Genomic DNA, 19,608 nt, shown 5'->3' with positions numbered 1-19,608 from the left:
CCCATACTGAACCTTCAGGGGGGAGATAACATGAAAAAATTACAAAGCAATACCCTGTCATTAAGTTCTTAAATTTTAAACCAATTAACCCATCAATAGATTTGTCAATAACACTTGCACTGTATGAACTAAAGACTTTATTTTTTACCAAAATACCCACCCCCCCCGAACCTCTAGGAGCCCTGAAGTGCGTTTTTCTGTTGTATCCAAACCAGGTATATCCATCAAAGTCAATCTTGTGTGATCCAGTTAAATGAGTCTCATTAAGAGAGATATCTGGAAATCTGGATCAAAGCTTAACAGTAACAAGAGCCTTAGCTCACAGTTCAGGTCCGTCCATCCATTTAGATTCCAATGTACGAGAGTAAAGTGTTCAGAACTTACAGGCTGGGCAGACGGGGCTCTTCAGGTGTCCTCACGCCGCCTCTGCGCCTCTCCCTGCCTGTCTGCCTCATCGCGAGTGGGGCGCCTCCTGACTCTCCCGTTCCCCGCGACATAAAAGTCTCTCCCCGATGGGATTTCCTCTAATAAAGTCTTGAAGTTTAGCTCGATCAGCCGTTCAGTGTGTGTCTTAGCTGAGCGAATGTAAACTCTTTTAAACTTCTCCTTGTTTTTCAGCCCTTGTTTTTTACGCAACACATCCACCTTGTCCTGAACAGAGCCAAACTCCACTCTTACCACGCCAGGTCGTCCTCCCCTCTCTTTCATCCGCTCCGCAGCCACGATACCACGGGGACTGCTCCACTGCAGCCCGTCGTCGAGTAGTTCCTGGACCAGCTCCATAACGTCCTCTCCTTCCTCGTAGTGCAGGCCGGAGACGATAATAGATACATCGGGGTCGTAACGAGTGTTTACTTTACTCCCGCCGCTGTTAATCTTAGCTTCTACTTGCTCAATTCGGGCCACAACGTGACCAATCTCCATATCCAAGTTCTCCTGAATTTCTTTTGTTCTCTGAGCAAGTTCCGCTTTCAGATAATCTCTGTTTTCAATCACCAACCTTTCCAGAGAGTCACGTAGGTTGTCCACCTTTGTGTTTAGTTGCTTCTCAAAAGAAGTTTTCATCCCGTCCATTTTAGCGTTAAGCAGCTTCAGCTCCTGCAACACGCTAGCCATGCTGGAATCGGCTTCACTCCCTCCGTCCTTTCCTCCGTCTTTCCTCAGCACCCGGTTGTTTGACATCTTTGAGCTTACTTGTCTTCAAAAACATACTATATTGATAGTTTCAGTTTCGAGTTTCTTTTCTTTCAAGCGCAGCTCATTTGCCTTATATTATTAAAGTAGTTACAGAGCGCCAACACAGCCGGTGTCCGCATTCAACCTCCGTCCTGTTATATCTCTATACTGTTGGTATACTGATATGTTTGTATACATTGCATATGTAAAACTGAAAATAAAAAAAATAAAAAAACACAGTTCTACTGCAGCCACAGAGAGCCACTCAATTCAAATCAGTGGAAGAGTACTACAGAGTGAAGATGTACTATCCATTCCTTGATGTTCTTTCTCAGGAGCTACATAGGAGATTTAAGGGAGATGGGAAGACACAGTCCTTCAAAGTACTCTCACAGTACTCAAAGTACTGTGAAGTGCACTTCACAGTTTGACGAAGGCCAGCAACTGGGTAGGTAAAGATGTCATGGGTCCTGACTCTACTGAAGCTATTCACACGCTGTGTGAATTCTATGGAGGAGAAGCTGAAGACAGAGCTCAGAGTTTTCCATGCTTCTTTCCAAGACACTCTCACACTGAAGGGGATCTTAACAACTCTAAGAGACAACAGTGGACATGACATCTTCCCAGCACTGGAGGAAATGATGAGAATATATGCCACGATTCCAGTGTCCACTGCAACAGTAGAGAGGTCTTTCTCCAAGCCTATGCAAAGAAGAGAGGCTCTCTGATCTCATTCTCCTCTCTATTGAAAAAGACATACCTATAAATCACAATGACATGATTAATATCTACAGGGACATGGCCCCCAGAAGGTTACTGCTTTAAGGCCCCCAGAAGGTTAGGCTACTGCTTTAAGGGAGGAAGGACTGATTTTCACATTGAAGTTTTTTCCATTAGGCTATTTATTTTTGTATTTTTTTCAAAGTTCATGTTTCATTGTTCAATGTTCAATATTAAAGTGTTTATCTTCAACAATACATAGCCTAATAATAAACCAGTGTTTTATTGCTTTGCATGTCTTCCAAGCCTATGATAATGTGGATAAACTCATGTTGACAATAATTTGTTGACACAAAAGAAATGGCGAATTCATTTCACTTTCACCTACACAGGACACACAGCTAAGTAGTTAGCTTATTATTAGTACTTTGTTTTTTAATATTTACATTAATTTCCATCTTGTGTAAAGGACCGGAAAAAAAAATTGGTGCGCGCACATGCTGCCCTTTTCTGACTTTGAGCCCCTGCCCCCCTAATCATGTGCATGTCCCTGCTATGAAGAGATGTGAATAAAGAACATAAGAAGAGATGGTGTTGACTTTTCCCTCCTAAAATGGCAGAAGAAATAGAAAACGTAACAGGAACTTACTCACAAAGGAAAAGCATCCAACCATGAGGAAATGTGCTACCTTGACTGCATTATTTGGCTCTACTTAGTTATGCCAGTCAGCCATTTCCCACATGATTATTAGTAAGTCCAAATACCATTCCACCATCACTGATGGTCATTTGGAAGCCTGCTTGAGAATAGCTTCCAGCAGCTACTGTCCGGACTATGAAACCCTGGATGACTCCATTCAGTGCAAGTCATCAGAGTATGTACTCAGTATATATAAATAAATATATATTTAGCATTATTTAATGTAGGTAGATCATTTTGACCTTGTCATTTTGAAAGTAGCTTGAAGGCCGAAAAGGTGTGGGCACCCCTGAGCTAGGGCAAGCATTTGCCCTAGCAAAGGCCAGAAAACAGCATTTGTAGTTTGTTTGCTGTTATATTCATGTTCAGAATTTCATATGTAGCACCTTCAAGGGTTTTGATGAGCACTGGAATTGTAAAGTGGGTTTAATTACCTAAGAAAACTATTCAAAATTACTCAATTGCTGTAACTAATTTGAGATAATTAATACCAAGTCTCTTCACACCTCAGTTATGTGTGCATTTTAGACTCTGTTTATATAATTGTTTTTAGTTGTATTGTTCTATATTTATATTAATATAGTGCTAACAAATTAATGTGAACACTGACTCTTTTTCAGTGGAGTGCAATATTCAATGTATTTTGATTTGAGTACATAGCATTTGCACTAGCCATGGCATGTAAAACAGCATTTGCAAAATAAATGCTTTATGCATGGATGAACACTCGCCTTAATACTGGTTTGGTCAGATTATTTATAACATAATGGTGAGGAACGTTGGTTGGAGGGGCCCCCTAGGAGTTTTTGCGTAGGGCCCCAACAGACTATCAAATCGCCACTGGCTCAATCCAAGGGGTGGGATAAACGGTTGTCTTTCCAATTCCCTCTGCGCGCAATAGGATAGCGCTACGATCAATCATGTAGCAGGGACCGCACGGATTTCACACGGAACCGTCGCAACTCAGTCATGGTTTTCCAGCTTGTGAGCTAACAGAGAGTTGCTAGACGACCCTGGTTGCAAATAAAATTTGCTGCCGCTAGGGGCGTCTAGATTTCTAGGCTAGTAGAATGGTTCTCTGCTTACTAAAAGCAACCAACCTGTCCATCAGGAATCCTGAAGTAATGAACATAGCAAAAGCAATCATAGGGGAATGTATAGGTACTTTCCTCGCCACACCTTAAAAAGAACATAACTGACAGTCATCCAAGCAATAATTATGACGTCATGTGACGTCATCTTCACATGACGGGGGTCGCCGCCCCTCCGCTGCGCGTCGGGACGGACAACGCCCCTTAACTGTGGTATAATGAGCGTATACCACAGCCTGTCGTGATCTATTGCTTAATCATATAACAGCTTTCTAGCCACACGTTCCAGTCAGTGGTGAACCGAGCAGCTCTTGAGCGTGACTCTGGACCAAGTGGAAAAACCTGCTGCTGGCGGCCCAAGGCTCACAGACGACACCTGGACGAGCTCAGGGTACACCCGTCGATCACGCCGGGCGGAGCCAGTCATACCTTCTGCCCAACGCTCCACTCGCTGCGGCCCTGGGAGCCTGTCTTCTTCTGCCAGCGCAGCGTCACCATGCCCCGGTCGCTCAGCAGGGGGGAGCACACGTCCCTCAGCAGGCGGGACACCAGGGCCAGCTGGGACAGAGACAGGCTGTCCAGGAAGCCGGCCACGTGGCAGAGCACCTCGTAGGGCAGCCCGCTCAGAGAGTCCCGTCCTCCTGGTCCTGGAGGGTCCTCAGGCAGGGCGGGGCACAGGCTGAAGCAGCTCATGTCCTGGCTGAAGAGTCAACACGTTTGTATGTACTGTAGGCGGCCTGAATTACTCAGGTTCATCTTCACTAGCTAGGTTATTCCGACTAACTTGTAGCTTGCATTACTCAGTTTAAACGTCACTAACTAGGTTATTCCTACTTGTAGGTGAGTAGCCTATATAACTCAGGATGAACTTAAATAACTAGGTTATTCCTTCTTACTTGTAGGTGATGGTGGCTTTATGGCTGGAACCTTCTCTGGCTGAAGGTGCAGCCCAGGTAGGAGAGGGGACATCTCTGCTCAAACCAGCCGCTCACACACGTCTGGACGTCAGAGTGGACGTTCCTGAAGACGGGGAGGCTTATTAGAATGAAGTGGGGAGAACAAACTGGAGGAATGTAGGAATTGTCAGTAAAACAATCTTTTTTAAATTAAAAACATTGATAAAACAGAGAATATTACTGAAATGTTATGCGATTTGGAAGCGTGTAAAAGTAGCACTGTAACGAATACTGGTTTGTTGTTGTAATACTTATCCTAACCACCATGTGGAGAACACATTCCTCTCTAAGCCTTACAGTGGTAGACCTCCACAGGACTTCTCCACTATGGAGCCTGCGACCTGTTTGGTCGCAGGCTCACACACCTGTGTGGTTCTCTGTGAAAAGGCTCCGTTCCTCCACTGACAGGAAGTACAATAAGAGCAGTATCTTAGCAGAGTGCCCACCTGAAGTGGTGTGCGTAGTCCCTGAGCGGGAAGCTGTGGCCGCAAGAGGAAGGTGAAGGCGGAGCTGGCCTTGTTGTGGCGGCTGGTCACGCTCTCGATCTGCAGCTGGAGGTGCAGCTCTGCCAGCCGGCCCTCCGTCAGATCCGCCAGGACCGCGTCGCTCTGGAACGGCGCCGACAGGAAGTGGTAGGTCTGGGTGCCCTCGTCCTGCAGCAGCGCGTCGATGGACATGCCCTCGGCGATCAGGTGACCTCGATGCTTCTTCTCCAGCGAGCACAGCAAGGACGCCTGAGCGGGACCCCAAACACCCCGAAGCCCAGAGCTCAGACTGGGGGGATGAGCAGGTGATGAAGTGATGAGGTCAGGGGACCTGATGTCCTACTGCTTGCCATGTCTGTGTTGCCCCAAAACTTGCTTAGATATCCCACCTCCAGCAACAGGATTGGTCGAAACAAATATGATTATAAAGAAAGTGAAACCAATCAAATCAAACCGTTCAATCAAATTGGATCAGAAATTAGACATGAATCTATAGTCTGATTTGTGAGGCTAACCCTGACTCAACCCATTCTCACGGCTGATCTAAAATCAGTTCTATAGGCCGGTGAGTCCTCCGGGCCCACCCCCAGGACGCTAGGCTGGGGGGGGGGGGGGCACTCACCTGGTCCTCCTCCCGCACGGGCGTGTCCTCCAGCCCCACCCCCAGGTCGCTGGTGTCCACGCCGCAGCTCTCCCTCTTGTAGAAGCCGGGTTGCGGATGCGGCACTGCTCCTCCTCCGATCGTCCCGCCGGCCCGCGCAGAGCTCGGGGGAACAGGCTCTTCATCTTGAGGGAGTGGAATAGGTGGTTCTGGTCTCGCAGGGGCCATGGCCATGTAAGCTGTCGGATCATTATGAGCAAGTAAGCTTTCGTTCATAAATTACCCAGCCATCATGATTTATTACAGTCTCTCTCTCACTCTCTCTCTCTCTCTCTCTCTCTCTCTCTCTCCCTCCCCCTCTCTCACCCGGCGGTGAGAGAGGGGGAGGGAGAGAGAGTATGTAGAGGATGTATGTAATGAATGTATCTCCCCTTTAGAACACATGCTTGCACTCTACTCATTGAGATTCAGATGGTCCCTGATTATTGTACATCAAACACACACACACACACACACATGAAATGACGATGCCTGATATCTAGGAACTCTCTTGGATTCGTGAATGACCTTTTTGCCTATAACAGCTGATTACTACACTGAAGTACAGGGAGTGCTCCAGTCGAAACAGATGTTTAGATGATGGACCATTGAGGACTGGGGTGGGGGGGTGGGGGTGTTCCCAGAAAGGCTGAACCCCTTGTTCCTTTCCAACATACTGTTTGACACAAGCGCCCCACAAGCGCCCTACTGTTTGACACTAACCCTCTGGTGGTAACAATGTCGGTAGAGGGGGGGGTTCTGGCACAAATGACAGCCCTTGATGCCCATTACAGAACATGTGTGATAAGCAAATCTTCAATTCTCCCACTCTGATATCTTACAGGAATGAGATTTTTCACCAACGTACCCTTCCAACACCAACACGGTTGATCATGAATAATAAAGCACGCCCATTTGGTCTGTGAATAATTGATGCTGTGACATACCATTACAACGGCCCATGGCCGAACTGTTTGGAAGATTTTCTGTTTCCCAATTAGCCCATGCCAATCAGTTAATTACTCCCCGCCCTGCCACTGACTATTTAAGCCACACCTGGGACCACACCCCTTTCCTTTGTTCAGAGACACTGATCACCTTGAGAGCTGTGCCTCTGGACTCCTTGTGTGCGTGTATTGAGAAATCAGTTGTTTTGTGGTCAATGAATTCTGTTATGTTACCTTATAAGGCTTGTTGCAAGATGTATTATTTAACTGAATTGTGGCAATGCATTGTGGAGCTGATTGTTGTACATTTTGTTTGCTTCCTAGAAACCACACATCCTGCCTTAGCCATACACCTTACACGCATCCGTGGCCTACTGGTTATGGAGTTGGACCGTAACTGGAGGGTGGCCGGTTCGTATCCTGACCGGTAACCAAAAATATGGACAGGGTGTGTAGTTGTGCAGCACTCTCCTACATCCTCATCCACGGATGAGGTGCCCTTGAGCAGGGTACCTGAAACCCCCACCTGCTCCCCGGGCGCTGCAGAGAAAAAGGGACAATACATATCCTGCCTTAGCCACACACCTTACACACACATCAGCCGCTGAAATCGGAGATGTGCAAGATGTGCTCGACACGGGACAAACCGCACACTTCTTTTGGCTTGCCCCGCCTCGCCCACAGTGGCTATAAATGAAGCCAGCAACGGATTGGTGTGTATGCGGGACGCAGCGTCGGTGGGCATTTGGTGACATGTTGTGAAGAAAGTGGGGGACCATTTTTTCTCTTCTCTAACGGGATTTACTTGAGGTAACATTTTGGCAATCGAGAGGGGGGATTTATCGGAAGGGGGGGCATGCTACATCGCGAATCCAGGTATGTAATCTATGCTTTCTTGGCATTTTTTTCTTTATTCCGCTATTCCCTATTTCGCGCATAATGGAATGCGTGCGAAATATGGGTTGTGAGACCCCTCGATCTGTAGCCTCTGTATGCTGTGACTGAATGGCAATAGAGCTGCTGTGCATCAGGTGAAAAGTTATACAGCGACACGAGCGTGCTTGTGAGAGAGAGAGAGAGGTTACTGTTGCAGGGAATATTCAATAGTTGTAACCTGATTGTAAGTCTTATTGTTAAAAATCCACAGTGCCTGGAGCACATGGACATGGAAAAGGTATTTTCTTGCCCTCATATCAGTGCCCAAGCACTCGGGTGACAAACTGTTTTGTCCCAGTGTCTAGCGGCCATATCCGCTAACCAATCCCAGTGGTAAGTTGTCAACCCGACCCTTCAGAAAATGTAACGTTAACGTGACCCCTCACCCCTCCAGCCAGCGCTCTCGGAAACAATTTTAATCCAAATTAAAGACAACTTCTAATTGTATTAGTATTTATTTCAACTCATAGTCTGGTTTATTATGTTAAGTGCAGGCATGTTACGATTTCCTTAACCCCAAAAAAAGAAAAAATACAATATAGGTAGGGGGGGCTTTTGAACATCTTGGGGGGGCTTAGCCCCCACAAAATAGGCCTAACGACGTCCCTGGTTGACCTCATGTGTGCGTCTCTCCACAGGAGCCGGCAGTGAGTACGCGACCTGACCCATGGTTAGCGGATACGGCCGCTAGACACTGGGACAAAACTGGGAAAGGGTAAGAAAATACCTTTTTGAGTGGAAGGAAGTCGACCAGCGTGATGGTTGTAGCTGCACCGCGATAACCAGGGCATACCCCGTCTGGCCACATTTGGGATCCGACTGGCAAAAGTGCATCTTTTTTTTTGTGAATCAGTGAATATGACTTCTTGACTGTGTTGTTTCTGGTGTTGGCTAGAAACAACTCCAAATCCTTATCCTTATATTGAGTGTTTAAAAAAAGACAGAAGCACGCAATAATTGGGTGTTTTTCACATTGAAAATGTGAAACTAAATTGTGCAAAATAATCATACAGGCATAGATTCATTGCAAAATCTTATTAACAGCTTTGTAGTGTTGATGTCAAAGTGTTGAAAGGCGATGAAAGGCACACAGTAATTAAAGAAAATTAAATTAATTAAGCATATTAGGGTGATCAGCAAATATCAGTTGTATGGATGAATATAATCGTTATAGCATATTGTATTGATCCATACAGCTGATATTTGTAATCAATGGGAGAACGAACACTAAACAAAATGAGGACAAAGACAGAGAACACAGACAATACAATAATCATTCTGCAATATCTTAACACCTTTCACAAGACTTTCTGTAGTAAAATAGATTTTCAAATGAGAGGGAAAGGACCAAGCATATTCTGGGCCCTATTTCTAGTGTGCATTAAGCAGAGGTGGCCCAAAACTGTGCTCCTCACACACAACTGAAGGTGTCTGCGGCTGATGTCTTAATGGAGGGCTTATAGCCTGCGGTACATTAGAATACAAATCACAAGGTGTTGCAGTGATGGCCCGTTAGATCAGGGAACCAGACCCTTCCTTTATTGGCCATGAAATAAACAATATACTATACTGCCCCCTATTTGGTTGGAGTGTGGAGGACTGACTCTAGCCTTTATCTCTTAACCATTCTAACAGTAACCCCCGTCCAAACCAAAACAACCTGCTTCAGGCAGCCGTGAGATGGTGACCAGTCGAGACTTTGTGGCTCTGTTGCTGATCTCCCTGTCCTGGTCGCTCCTCATCTGGCACCTAATCACCGGCAACCATATGGACCTCTACTGGAAAGGAACGCCGGGTATATATCACCCCTCTTTATCGCTTTACCGCTTTCACCCAAAGCCACTTACAGTAAACTGAGATCCTTTACCTTGGGTTATGGGAATGGGACGACACTAGCCACGACTCTAGTTATGAAAGTTATGAAATGATAAAGGAGCATGTTCTATATGGATCCCCAATGAGCGAGTTTTTGCATAACTAAGAAATGCATTAAATTAGTATGGAGCCTAAATGGCCTAAAGCTAAAAAAAAGTATTGGGAGCAAATACCAAAACAGAAATATGAATCAGATCTGAGTATTTTAGTGTTGGCTGCTACTACTGCCCTGCTTTTGATTTGTGGAAGTCTGCAAGATGGTCTAAAAATAGTGGGTGGTCCATTGCTTTATATTTTATTTGATATGTGACACAATATATGGTGCATCTTGCATGCAATGTGCAGGGAAAGCTAACCTAGCGTAGCAGCTCCCACAATTCTAGCCAAGCCATATGTAGGCCTCAATGAAGACGGGTATGCACGTTTTCACCCTAACAAGGTTTAGCTCCTTCATCCCATTTGTTTGGCATTGGAAGCATTGTTTTATAAATCGTTAGCCTCATAGCATTATTACCTGAGCCATATTTTAAGGTTCATCTTGTATTTAGCGGGCGGCGGCGTGGAGGTGGTGCGCATCGAGTACGTCTACCGCCGGCCCCCGCCCTGGTCCGCCACGCTGGTCCCCATCTATGTGATCACCCCCACCTTCCAACGGGCGGTGCAGAAGGCGGAGCTGATGCGGATGGCCCACACCTTCCTCCACGTGGCCAACCTGCACTGGATCGTGATCGAGGACGCCCAGAACACCACCGCACTGGTGGGCCGCCTGCTGAAGAGCACGGGCCTCAACTACACCCACCTCCACACGGAGACGCCCAGGCGCGTGAAGGAGATCGGGTATCCGCGGGGGAGCAGCCAGAGGAACTTGGGGCTGCGCTGGCTGCGCCTGACCATGGGCGAGGCGCCCCCCGGGGTGGTGTACTTTGCGGACGATGACAACGTGTACAGCCTGGAGCTCTTTGAGGAGGTGACGACAGACATTCTTTTTCCCGAGAGGTTTGCATGATGCAGCTGGGATGAGGTGTCTGGGGGGGGAGGGAGGAGTCTTTCAGTCGACCTAGAGACCTAGAGAATTTAAATGTTACACTGAGGCTGTGTCAATTCTCTTTTGATCTCCAATCTATTCTAGAGATCTTTTTGTCCCAACAAAAAGCCTGATTTTCATGGATAGGAGTGTGGACATGGCCCCGGATCAATAGCTACGATTAAGGTTAACTTATTTGAAATGCTCATAGAACAAACATGGACTTTAAAATCGATTATGGTTAATTGCTACGGTTCAGTGTTAGCAGTAAGTGCTAGTCTGCCTTTTTCCATTCCGTTCAATTTGGTATTGCGTGTACGGGTGACCCCAAGCGCACAATGGTTCTTCATCCCTGCTCTCTCTTCACGTCCCCATGCCGCCCAGATGCGCTCCACCACAATGGTGTCCGTGTGGCCCGTGGGCTTCGTCGGACTCCGGAAATTCGGGTCGCCCAAGATCAACGCCCAGGGCAAGGTGTGCGGCTGGGATGCGGGGTTCGCACCGACTCGGGCGTTCGCCATCGACATGGCCGGCTTTGCCATTAACCTGAAGCTCCTCATCCGAAAGTCTGAAGTCGTCTTCAAGCTGCGAGACATCGCGTCAGGTTACCAGGAGACCGACCTGCTGAGTGGGCTGGTTTCCCTCAGCGACCTGGAGCCCAAGGCGGATAACTGCACCAAGGTAAGCCCAGAGGTCCCCCCTTCCTCTGGGGGTCTGGGTTGGAGACAAGGACATTTGAGTGAAGGATGTTTTATGCGTCACCGATTGGTGTCACCGCCGGGGATTAGTAGCTGTTGAAATTGTGTTTTTTTGTCGAATTGTCAGTCACTTGCAGGCTTGGCCTTCTAGACTCTCTTCAAATATAATACATGCTCCCATGTTTCTTGAATGGGGCTGTATTTCAACATTGTGGCGGTTTATACATTTGTGTGAAATCGTCCTTTCTCTGCTCGGGTGTGTGAGTGCGTATCCCATGTGTGTGCATGAGACATCTTTGAAGACCTTTGAAGAAAAGTTGAATATCTTAAAAATGATAATGACAATTGGTTATTTTCTTTTTCATTGTTCTCATCCATCTGGTGTGTCCTCATCCATCTCATGTGCTCTCCTCCCTGTGGTTCAACCAGGTGCTGGTGTGGCACACCAGGACAGAGAGGCCAAGACTAGTGAAAGATGGCCAGCGAGGGTTCACAAACCCCGATATTGAAGTATGACGACATGTTCCGGGGTAACCCAGGTAACCACACTGTTACTCTTATTCTGGTCCTGATTCTTGTCCTAGCTAAATTTGTTGCATATGGGGAATGGGTTAACCTAGCTATTTTTAGTGCTTGGCACTTCTGTGGACATCCTTACTGTACCGACAGCGATATATATTGTTTTTCTTTCTTCTGACAAATTGACTTATTGTAAGTCGCTTTGGATAACACCACCTGTTAAATGCCCTAAATGTAAATGTAAAATGATGTTACGTACGTTGAAAAGCTTCAATGCTTGGATAATTACATTTCATTGTTTATTATATTTACTTTCATTTTAGGCATTGAGGAAAAGGGACACCACACCGTCAGTCTGGACGCCGTGAAGAGAGGGTTCAGCCGCACAATAAAGAGCTCTCTCAGTGACGTACAGCACCAGCCCGGGCCCCTGCTCGGCTGGACATAGGGGCCCTTTTTGTTTCGCGGCCCCTACCTAGTTGGTTGGGGCACAGGGCTGCCGCGCAGGGAAATAATGGGGCCCTTGTCTTGTGCAAGGCAGCGGCAATTGACAATCAGAGACATGGTGGAGGGCATTTCTGAAATTCCTGGGTTGTATGTTATGGGGTATATGGATTTGTGTGTTATGTGAATGTTGTGTGAATGTTAACTGTATTTTGATTGTACATGGAGATGGATATGTTGTGTCTATATGCAGACTTTGTGCTGCTTTGTCACCTGCTTTGTTTTTTGGAGTTGTCTTTAGGTATCCATAGGGCTGTATGAACATCTGGGACTTTGTGGGACTTTGTCTCCAGTATGGATTGGATTTGGATGTGGTGCTGGTTCGTTTTGTATTGTTTTTTTCCTTCCACTATTTATATGATCGCCTGCCTAAGGGTTTCCTCCATCGGTCATTCAGGTCATTCAGGTTACTATATACTATTTCAAACTGTTGTATCTACTGCTGTTGTTCTGACAGCACTTTGGTCAAAATTTTTCCGAAAAATGTGCCAACCTTGCCTTTCATTTTGAGACTTCAGAGTTGTTATGTGTAGGTCTATTCCATCATGTTTTTTATCGTGCCATTATGATGTGTGCAAAACTGCAAAAAATACTGTGCAGTATATGCACAAATGACTGGGTGACAGTTTACATACATTAATTAACATAAGTTAATGCAGTAATACGCCTTATTCATCAGTAAACGTTGACATCAAAGTTGATTACTAGACCATTACTTTACTGTTATTTAATGCTCATAACTGCATTTCCTTATGTTAATTAAATATTTTAGTACATCTGTTATTAATGTACCCAATGGATGTGTGTCATGCTGATAATCTTTTAGCATTCCAGGAGGCATTCCCGAGACCGATGGTGTATTTATTTGGTTATTTTTGGTTCATGTTCAAAGGTTCAAAGGTTCAAAGGGCTAGCATAACAAAGAGGTATGGTTAGAACTCTTTTGTTATAGTTTTATAGTATCTGGTTGAAATGTATTATATTCAATCAATGTGATTCCATGTGTGAATAGCAATGAACAATACTATTGGTCTATGTTCTATTGTATTATTGATGACCATTTAATTTCATCTGTGCTACAGTAAACATTTGATATATTCAGACTAACAAGAATATGTGTGTTTGATAAGAATTTACTCTGCCAGTAATTCTTATTCAGGAGGAACTAGTTGAGAAGGGTACAGGTAATTTAACTCACTACAAACTAATAACTTAAATTGTGCAGATTTCCACACATAGTGTGTGGTCAGTTAAATTGAACTCTGGAGCGTCCCAGGTTGATCAAATGAGATGGTCATGCCCATAGTCAGGGCATTTGGGCGCTACATAAAATGGGGGCTCGTCCAGGATCGTTTGTAGTGTTTTGGAACCCTTTTCGTTGCCGTAGTCTTATTGTCTTATTGTTAGGTTAGCATGTAATTTGCCCTTAAAGAAAATTGTGATTTAGCCATGGAGGATCCATCAGAGTATAAAGCCTGGCAGCAAACAGAGCTTTTGCAGTGGTGCAGAGGGGAGGGCATTGACCTTAAGCATGCCATACTGGTTATCGGTGTAAGTGAAGATCTTGAAGTGGGCCAAATTGAAGATGTCCTACATACGTGCGATGTTGGGGACGTGTCCGAGTACGGGGGAGGAAATTCAGCAGTGAAATTGTGAAGAATTTACTCTGCCAGTAATTCTTATTCAGGAGGAACTAGTTGAGAAGGGTACAGGTAATTTAACTCACTACAAACTAATAACTTAAATTGTGCAGATTTCCACACATAGTGTGTGGTCAGTTAAATTGAACTCTGGAGCGTCCCAGGTTGATCAAATGAGATGGTCATGCCCATAGTCAGGGCATTGGGGAGCTACTTGCAAATTGCTGTTCAGAATGATCTCATTGTACATCAAATGGATGTGAAAACAGCATACTTACATGCTCCAATAGAGGAAGAGATTTACTTAGAACAACCTGAGGGTTTTGAAAACACATCAGAAACCATAGAAAAACTTGTATGTAAGTTAAAGAAATCCCTTTATGGTCTGAAACAATCTGAAAGGGACTGGAACAAACTTCTAAATGACCACCTAGAACAAGACAATCTGACCACTGTGTGTACAAGAAACAGATAGGAAGTGAGACAATCATTGTGATCATATGGGTAGATGATTTAATCATTGCAGCCAGCAATAGTGACCTACTCAACAGCTTCAAAAACACTATGAGATCACAATTCAACATGAAGGATCTGGGTAAAATGTCATATTTCTTGGGCATACAGTTTGATCAGAAGAAAGACAAAATTACAATGAATCAAAAACAATACATACTAAAAATGCTTGAAAGATTTGTAATGTCAGATTATAAATATCAAAAATGAGGAAGAAAAGAACAGTGAGTTTGTAGACCCCAGAGGATATTGGGAGATTGTTGGCAGCCTGATTTATGCTATGACTTGTACAAGACCAGATATTAGCTGGATTGCTTACTTTGCTAACTTTAGCAAATCCAAAAGCAGAGGACTTAGTGGCTGCTAAACATGTTCTAAGGTATCTGAAGGGCACTGTTGGCTATGAACTATGTTACAAGAAAAATGAGGAAGATTTGAATCTCATTGGATTCAGTGATGCTGACTGGGCATCCTCTGTGGAAGATAGATGGAGCACTACAGGGTACTGTTTCAGCCTGACAAAACAGGGTCCCGCCATTTCATGGAAAACAAAGAAACAGCCCACAGTGTCATTGTCTACATGTGAGGCTGAGTATATAGGTCTAGCTGCTACTACTCAGGAGAGCATATACCTTACTCAGCTGTTAAATGGCATGGATAATAGAATACACAGTTGTGCTGAGATTCATGGTGACAACCAGGGTGACATAGCACTGTGTAAGAACCTAAACACATTGATGTGAAATACCACTTCATACGTAACACACTCAGTGAAGGTAAAATAAGTATTGTCTATTGCCCATCAGAAGAAATGTTTGTAGACAAAACCAGTAGCAAAAAAAAAGTAGATTTTCCACCATCTTGGTTTATGTCAAAAACCTTAGAAATGTTTCACACATCACAAATTTTGTCCAATCAAGTCGAAACTTGGCAGATATGTTGATCAGACCATGCCTCACAAAACTTATCAAACTGATTTTTCAAATTCAAAACCGTTTGGCTGCAACAGCCAATCAAAATCGACCATGAAGCCGCCAAACAGGAAGTAAGCCAATTTCTCAGCAGCCCTTTGACATATCATAGCCAAACTTAGTACATAAACTCATGACATCATCCCGGGGACACCCAAACAACTTGGTGACCTTGGACGTCAAACAGGAAGTGAGCTCATATCTCTGCAAGGCTTTCATGTATCCAAACCAAACTTGGCTCATAGACTTATGACCCTATCCTGTTGATGCCCAAGGAATTTGGTGTCCTTTGACCTCTAGGTCAAACCGCCTGCCAGCGGTTCCTCTTACTGCCTCTTGTTGGGAGCGGATGTTAGAGGGGCCTTGCATGTCAGAGGAACAAAATATTTGACTATATGTTGTTGGGATTCTTCTGTGTGGTCTCCCCTTTTTGTCTGAACTGACTTCAGTGAAGAAGTATTTTGTTTTACAAACAATTTGCTGCCTGCTGCCTCTTTTTCACTCACTTGGATCCACACCTTAGCCAAACCTGAATTAAGGTCTCGCTCTCTCCATATGATTTAATGGACATGTCGACATTAATGTTGATATTTTGAGAATAAAGTCTACATGATATTTCAACTTTATTCTGGAAATGTCAACATTAATCTCGTCATGGTAAAAAAAAAAATCACGCGTGTCACTAATACGCCGTCGTAGGTGCCCCTTGGCCACTACCCTGAAGAGCATTTCTCTAACAAAGTCCCACGCCAGCACATGGAGATCTTTAAAGGGGAGCTTGGACTTTTAAGTGCAATGATTGAAGCCAATAATGTGGGTCTGGAAATCCCGTACCGATTCTGGACCCAGAGTTTCTGGAGAATAGCGTGGCCGTCTGATAGCGTGAGCTATGGGGGGCAGGATGGTCTAGTAGTGGTCCTGGTGTTGGACAGCCAACGGGTTTGTGTTTAAACTCCATTGTCTGCAGTCTAGCCTACAATCATTATTAAATATTTTAAAACTCAAATCGTTTAATTCTTCTAAATTTTTCTAAATGTGAGGAACAAAAACTCACTTCCTGCAATCCCCAAGAAGTCTATATTCATTACTTAAACCCTGACCCTTCTTCTCACATGTGCATCGATTGTATTTGTTTATCCGTGCCTTTTCACATATGCAAACACCTTGGGATAAGAATCCCAACATATAGTCAAATATTTTGTCCACTCCCAACAAGAGGCAGTAAGAGGAACTGCTGGCAGGCGGATGAATGAACAGAGCATCTAATCTGGCTTCATTTGACTATTAGATGAACATCTCATCTAATAGTCAAATGTTTTGTTCCTCTGACAAAGGCCCCTCTAACGTCCGCTCCCAACAAGAGGCAGAAAGAGGAACCGCTGGCAGGCGGATGAATGAACAGAGCATCTAATCTGCTTCACAAAGCAACGAAGAAGCTCTGGTTCCCGGTGAACACAGAATGTATAAAACTGGAACGAATGTATGCGACATTGACATTAAAGGTCCACACAAGCAATCATAACTTTCTCAATAAACGCAAAGCGTATAAGAGACAAGGATAACAATCATTATAAATGGTCAGAGGACAGGACGCCGGACACAAACTGTAACCAAGACAGAATATCCGGTCACTCCTAATACCAGAGGTTCTCTCTGTACAAAATAAAAATCAAGACAATTGCATTGTTTATTATCATCAATTTTATTAACAATGGATGGCAAATTGTACCAAAATAGTGATTTTTATACAAATTCAAGATACTGATAAATTGATTACAAAAAAAACAAACACTGATGATTGATTTGGCGACAAACCTTGTAATTGAAACAGTTTTTTTTCAAAGACCAATTCATTGTTTTAATTGAGGCTACAGCCTAAAAATAAGCCATGTCTTTCAGTAGTAGGTGAGTCAATCTATGAAAAAAAAAGGGCTTAACCCAAAAAAAATTGATACAAAAGGTTTTTCAATGGATTCTAGTAGTATTTGGTGTGCTGAATAACATACTAAAAGTATACCAAAATATACCTCCCAGAAAGCCCTCATTTCCAAGATGGCGGCCGAAATGGCGGCGGGGAGCTTGAAATGGCTATATCTCAAATTGAAAAAATGTTGCAAAGGAATTTTCAACTGATTCTGGTACCTCTGGACATGCTTACGAACATAGTAAAAAGCTAGGAAAATACACCTTCCGGAAAGGCTTCATTTTCAAGATGGCGTCCAAAATGGTGGCCGGCCAAGCTTAAAATGGCTATATATCTCAATAGAAAAAGATTATTCGAATGATTTTTCACTTGATTCTGGTACCTGCAAATATGCTTATGAACATACTAACAATCTAGGAAAATATACCTCCCAGAAAGGCTTCATTTTCATAATGGCGTCCAAAATGGCGGCCGGGAGCTTAGAATGGCTATATCTCAAATGGAAAATGTTACAAAAGAATGTTTCAACTGATTCTGGTACCTCTATACATTAAGAACGTGCGACAAATCTAGGTAAATATAACTGCTAGAAAGGCATCATTTTCAAAATGACTGCCTGTAAGCTTACATTGGTTAAATGGTTAAAATTGGTTACTATTCAAACTAGAAAGGTGGTGTTGGTGTTGAACAACATAAATGCCACACTTATTGTGGTCTTTATTCATCATCATCTTTGGGCTCCTCTGGAAGAAACTTGTTATGTGGATTGTCACATTCCTTAAGTTGACATGGTCCACAGACAGTAGTACAAGGTAGTCCATATTTTCTGCAAGAGCAGCGGAGTGTCTTGCAGGCAGTGGTACAGTTACAATGAATGACCTTCAAGAGACTGTCTGGAGCAACATTCATTGTTGACATGAGTGGGACAAATCTATTGTCCTGCAGGCTCCACCCCCAGTTCAGGGCATCCATACCATCTTCTGTTCCCATCCAGACCATGACCTGGTAGTATGCTCTACGACAGTGAAATTTGGTCGCAGATTCAGTTGGTGGCAGACGTTCAGGCGTTACAGTTGATGAAGCTGAGACAACCTTCTTGCTGAAAATGTTATATTGCATTGCTGCACGGGAATCTGTGCACTTTCCACCAAAGAGGACAGCCATTACTTGGCACCCAAGGTCATCGATCACCTCTGTGGTCTGGTTTGGGACAATGAATGCATTGGCACAAGATCGAAGGACAGGATCCCCTTTTACAAGCTTCTGGAAAGCAATCTTTTTGCCAACCCCGAAGATCCGAGAAGTTGTGTCACAGCCAGTGAGAGCATGGATGAACATCAACTGAGAACACAACTGAGAACATCAACAGAGAACACACATCATGTCCAAGTACTTCTTTTAAATGGTTTACGGCATACACTTTAAAACTGCCATCAGCTTTTGACTTGTCTGATCTGAAATAAACGCCCTTACTATCTCTCTGTGCATAGTGAAGTAGTAAGACAAGGAGATCTGTATCTTCTCCAATCAGCGTAGTGGTGTGAAGAAGAGATGATTCCACTGCGGCCAGTATTATCAGTAGTGTCTGGGTGTGTGACACACCCAGACACTACTGATAATACTGATGTACATTGTTTATCTTCATCTCTTCATAGAGGTTATTGTTTCTAAATAAATATGATTTAATGGACATGTCGACATTAATGTTGACATTTTGAGAATAAAGTCTACATGATATTTCAACTTTATTCTCGAAATGTCAAGATTAATGTCGACATGTTGACTTTATTCTCAAAATGTCGACATTAATCTCGTCATGGTAAAAAAAAAAAAAAAGAGCATCACGCGTGTCACTAATACGCCGTCGTAGGTGCCCCTTGGCCACTACCCTGAAGAGCATTTCTCTAACAAAGTCCCACGCCAGCACATCTTTAAAGGGGAGCTTGGATTTTTAAGTGCAATGATTGAAGCCAATAATGTGGGTCTGGAAATCCCGTAGCGATTCTGGACCCAATTAACCAATTAATGCAGTTTTGCGTTTAAAAGTTTAAAATCTTTCAGCATAATTTGTCAGCTGTGATCAAATGCCGTTAATAAATTCCACCTTTATGTCATAAATATAACATGCCTTTGTGTTGTGTTGTGTTTGTAGGCCTATGGTGCATCTAATCTAGGCCTATCTTATGTTCAATCAAATTGGCTTTGCCCGCCTGTTTTTTTCTGTGCCCACCCATGTGGACATTTCTGGCTACGCCACTGCCCATAACTAATGTTAAAAACAGTTGTTTT

General features: G+C 44.0%; 1 protein-coding gene and 1 pseudogene across 2 annotated transcripts in view; one reads left to right on the top strand and one right to left on the bottom strand.

The window, feature by feature from the left end:
• Positions 1 to 4,110: 4,110 nt before the first annotated feature.
• The window catches only part of LOC311354437 (F-box only protein 40-like), a 39,574-nt pseudogene continuing 24,076 nt past the window's right edge, over positions 4,111 to 19,608 (bottom strand). The window contains exons 4-6 of the transcript in view: positions 5,090 to 5,377; positions 4,584 to 4,707; positions 4,111 to 4,387 (exon numbers count right to left, since the gene is read on the bottom strand). The product of the transcript in view is annotated as an F-box only protein 40-like (transcript). The remainder of the gene's footprint in view (positions 4,388 to 4,583; positions 4,708 to 5,089; positions 5,378 to 19,608) is intronic.
• Positions 9,332 to 11,764, top strand: LOC311353780 (galactosylgalactosylxylosylprotein 3-beta-glucuronosyltransferase 1-like; the record flags this gene model as incomplete). Its single annotated transcript, XM_084473602.1, has 4 exons — positions 9,332 to 9,446; positions 10,075 to 10,493; positions 10,935 to 11,231; positions 11,678 to 11,764. 4 exons carry the CDS (start codon positions 9,332 to 9,334, stop codon positions 11,762 to 11,764), a joined length of 918 nt encoding a protein of 305 aa, XP_084329728.1.

Source organism: Micromesistius poutassou, assembly GCF_964030765.1.
Source record: "Micromesistius poutassou genome assembly, chromosome: 10".
Classification (NCBI taxonomy): Eukaryota; Metazoa; Chordata; class Actinopteri; order Gadiformes; family Gadidae; genus Micromesistius; species Micromesistius poutassou.
The sequence above is the reverse complement of the archived record's forward strand: the minus strand, read 5'-3'. Positions and strand labels throughout refer to the sequence as shown.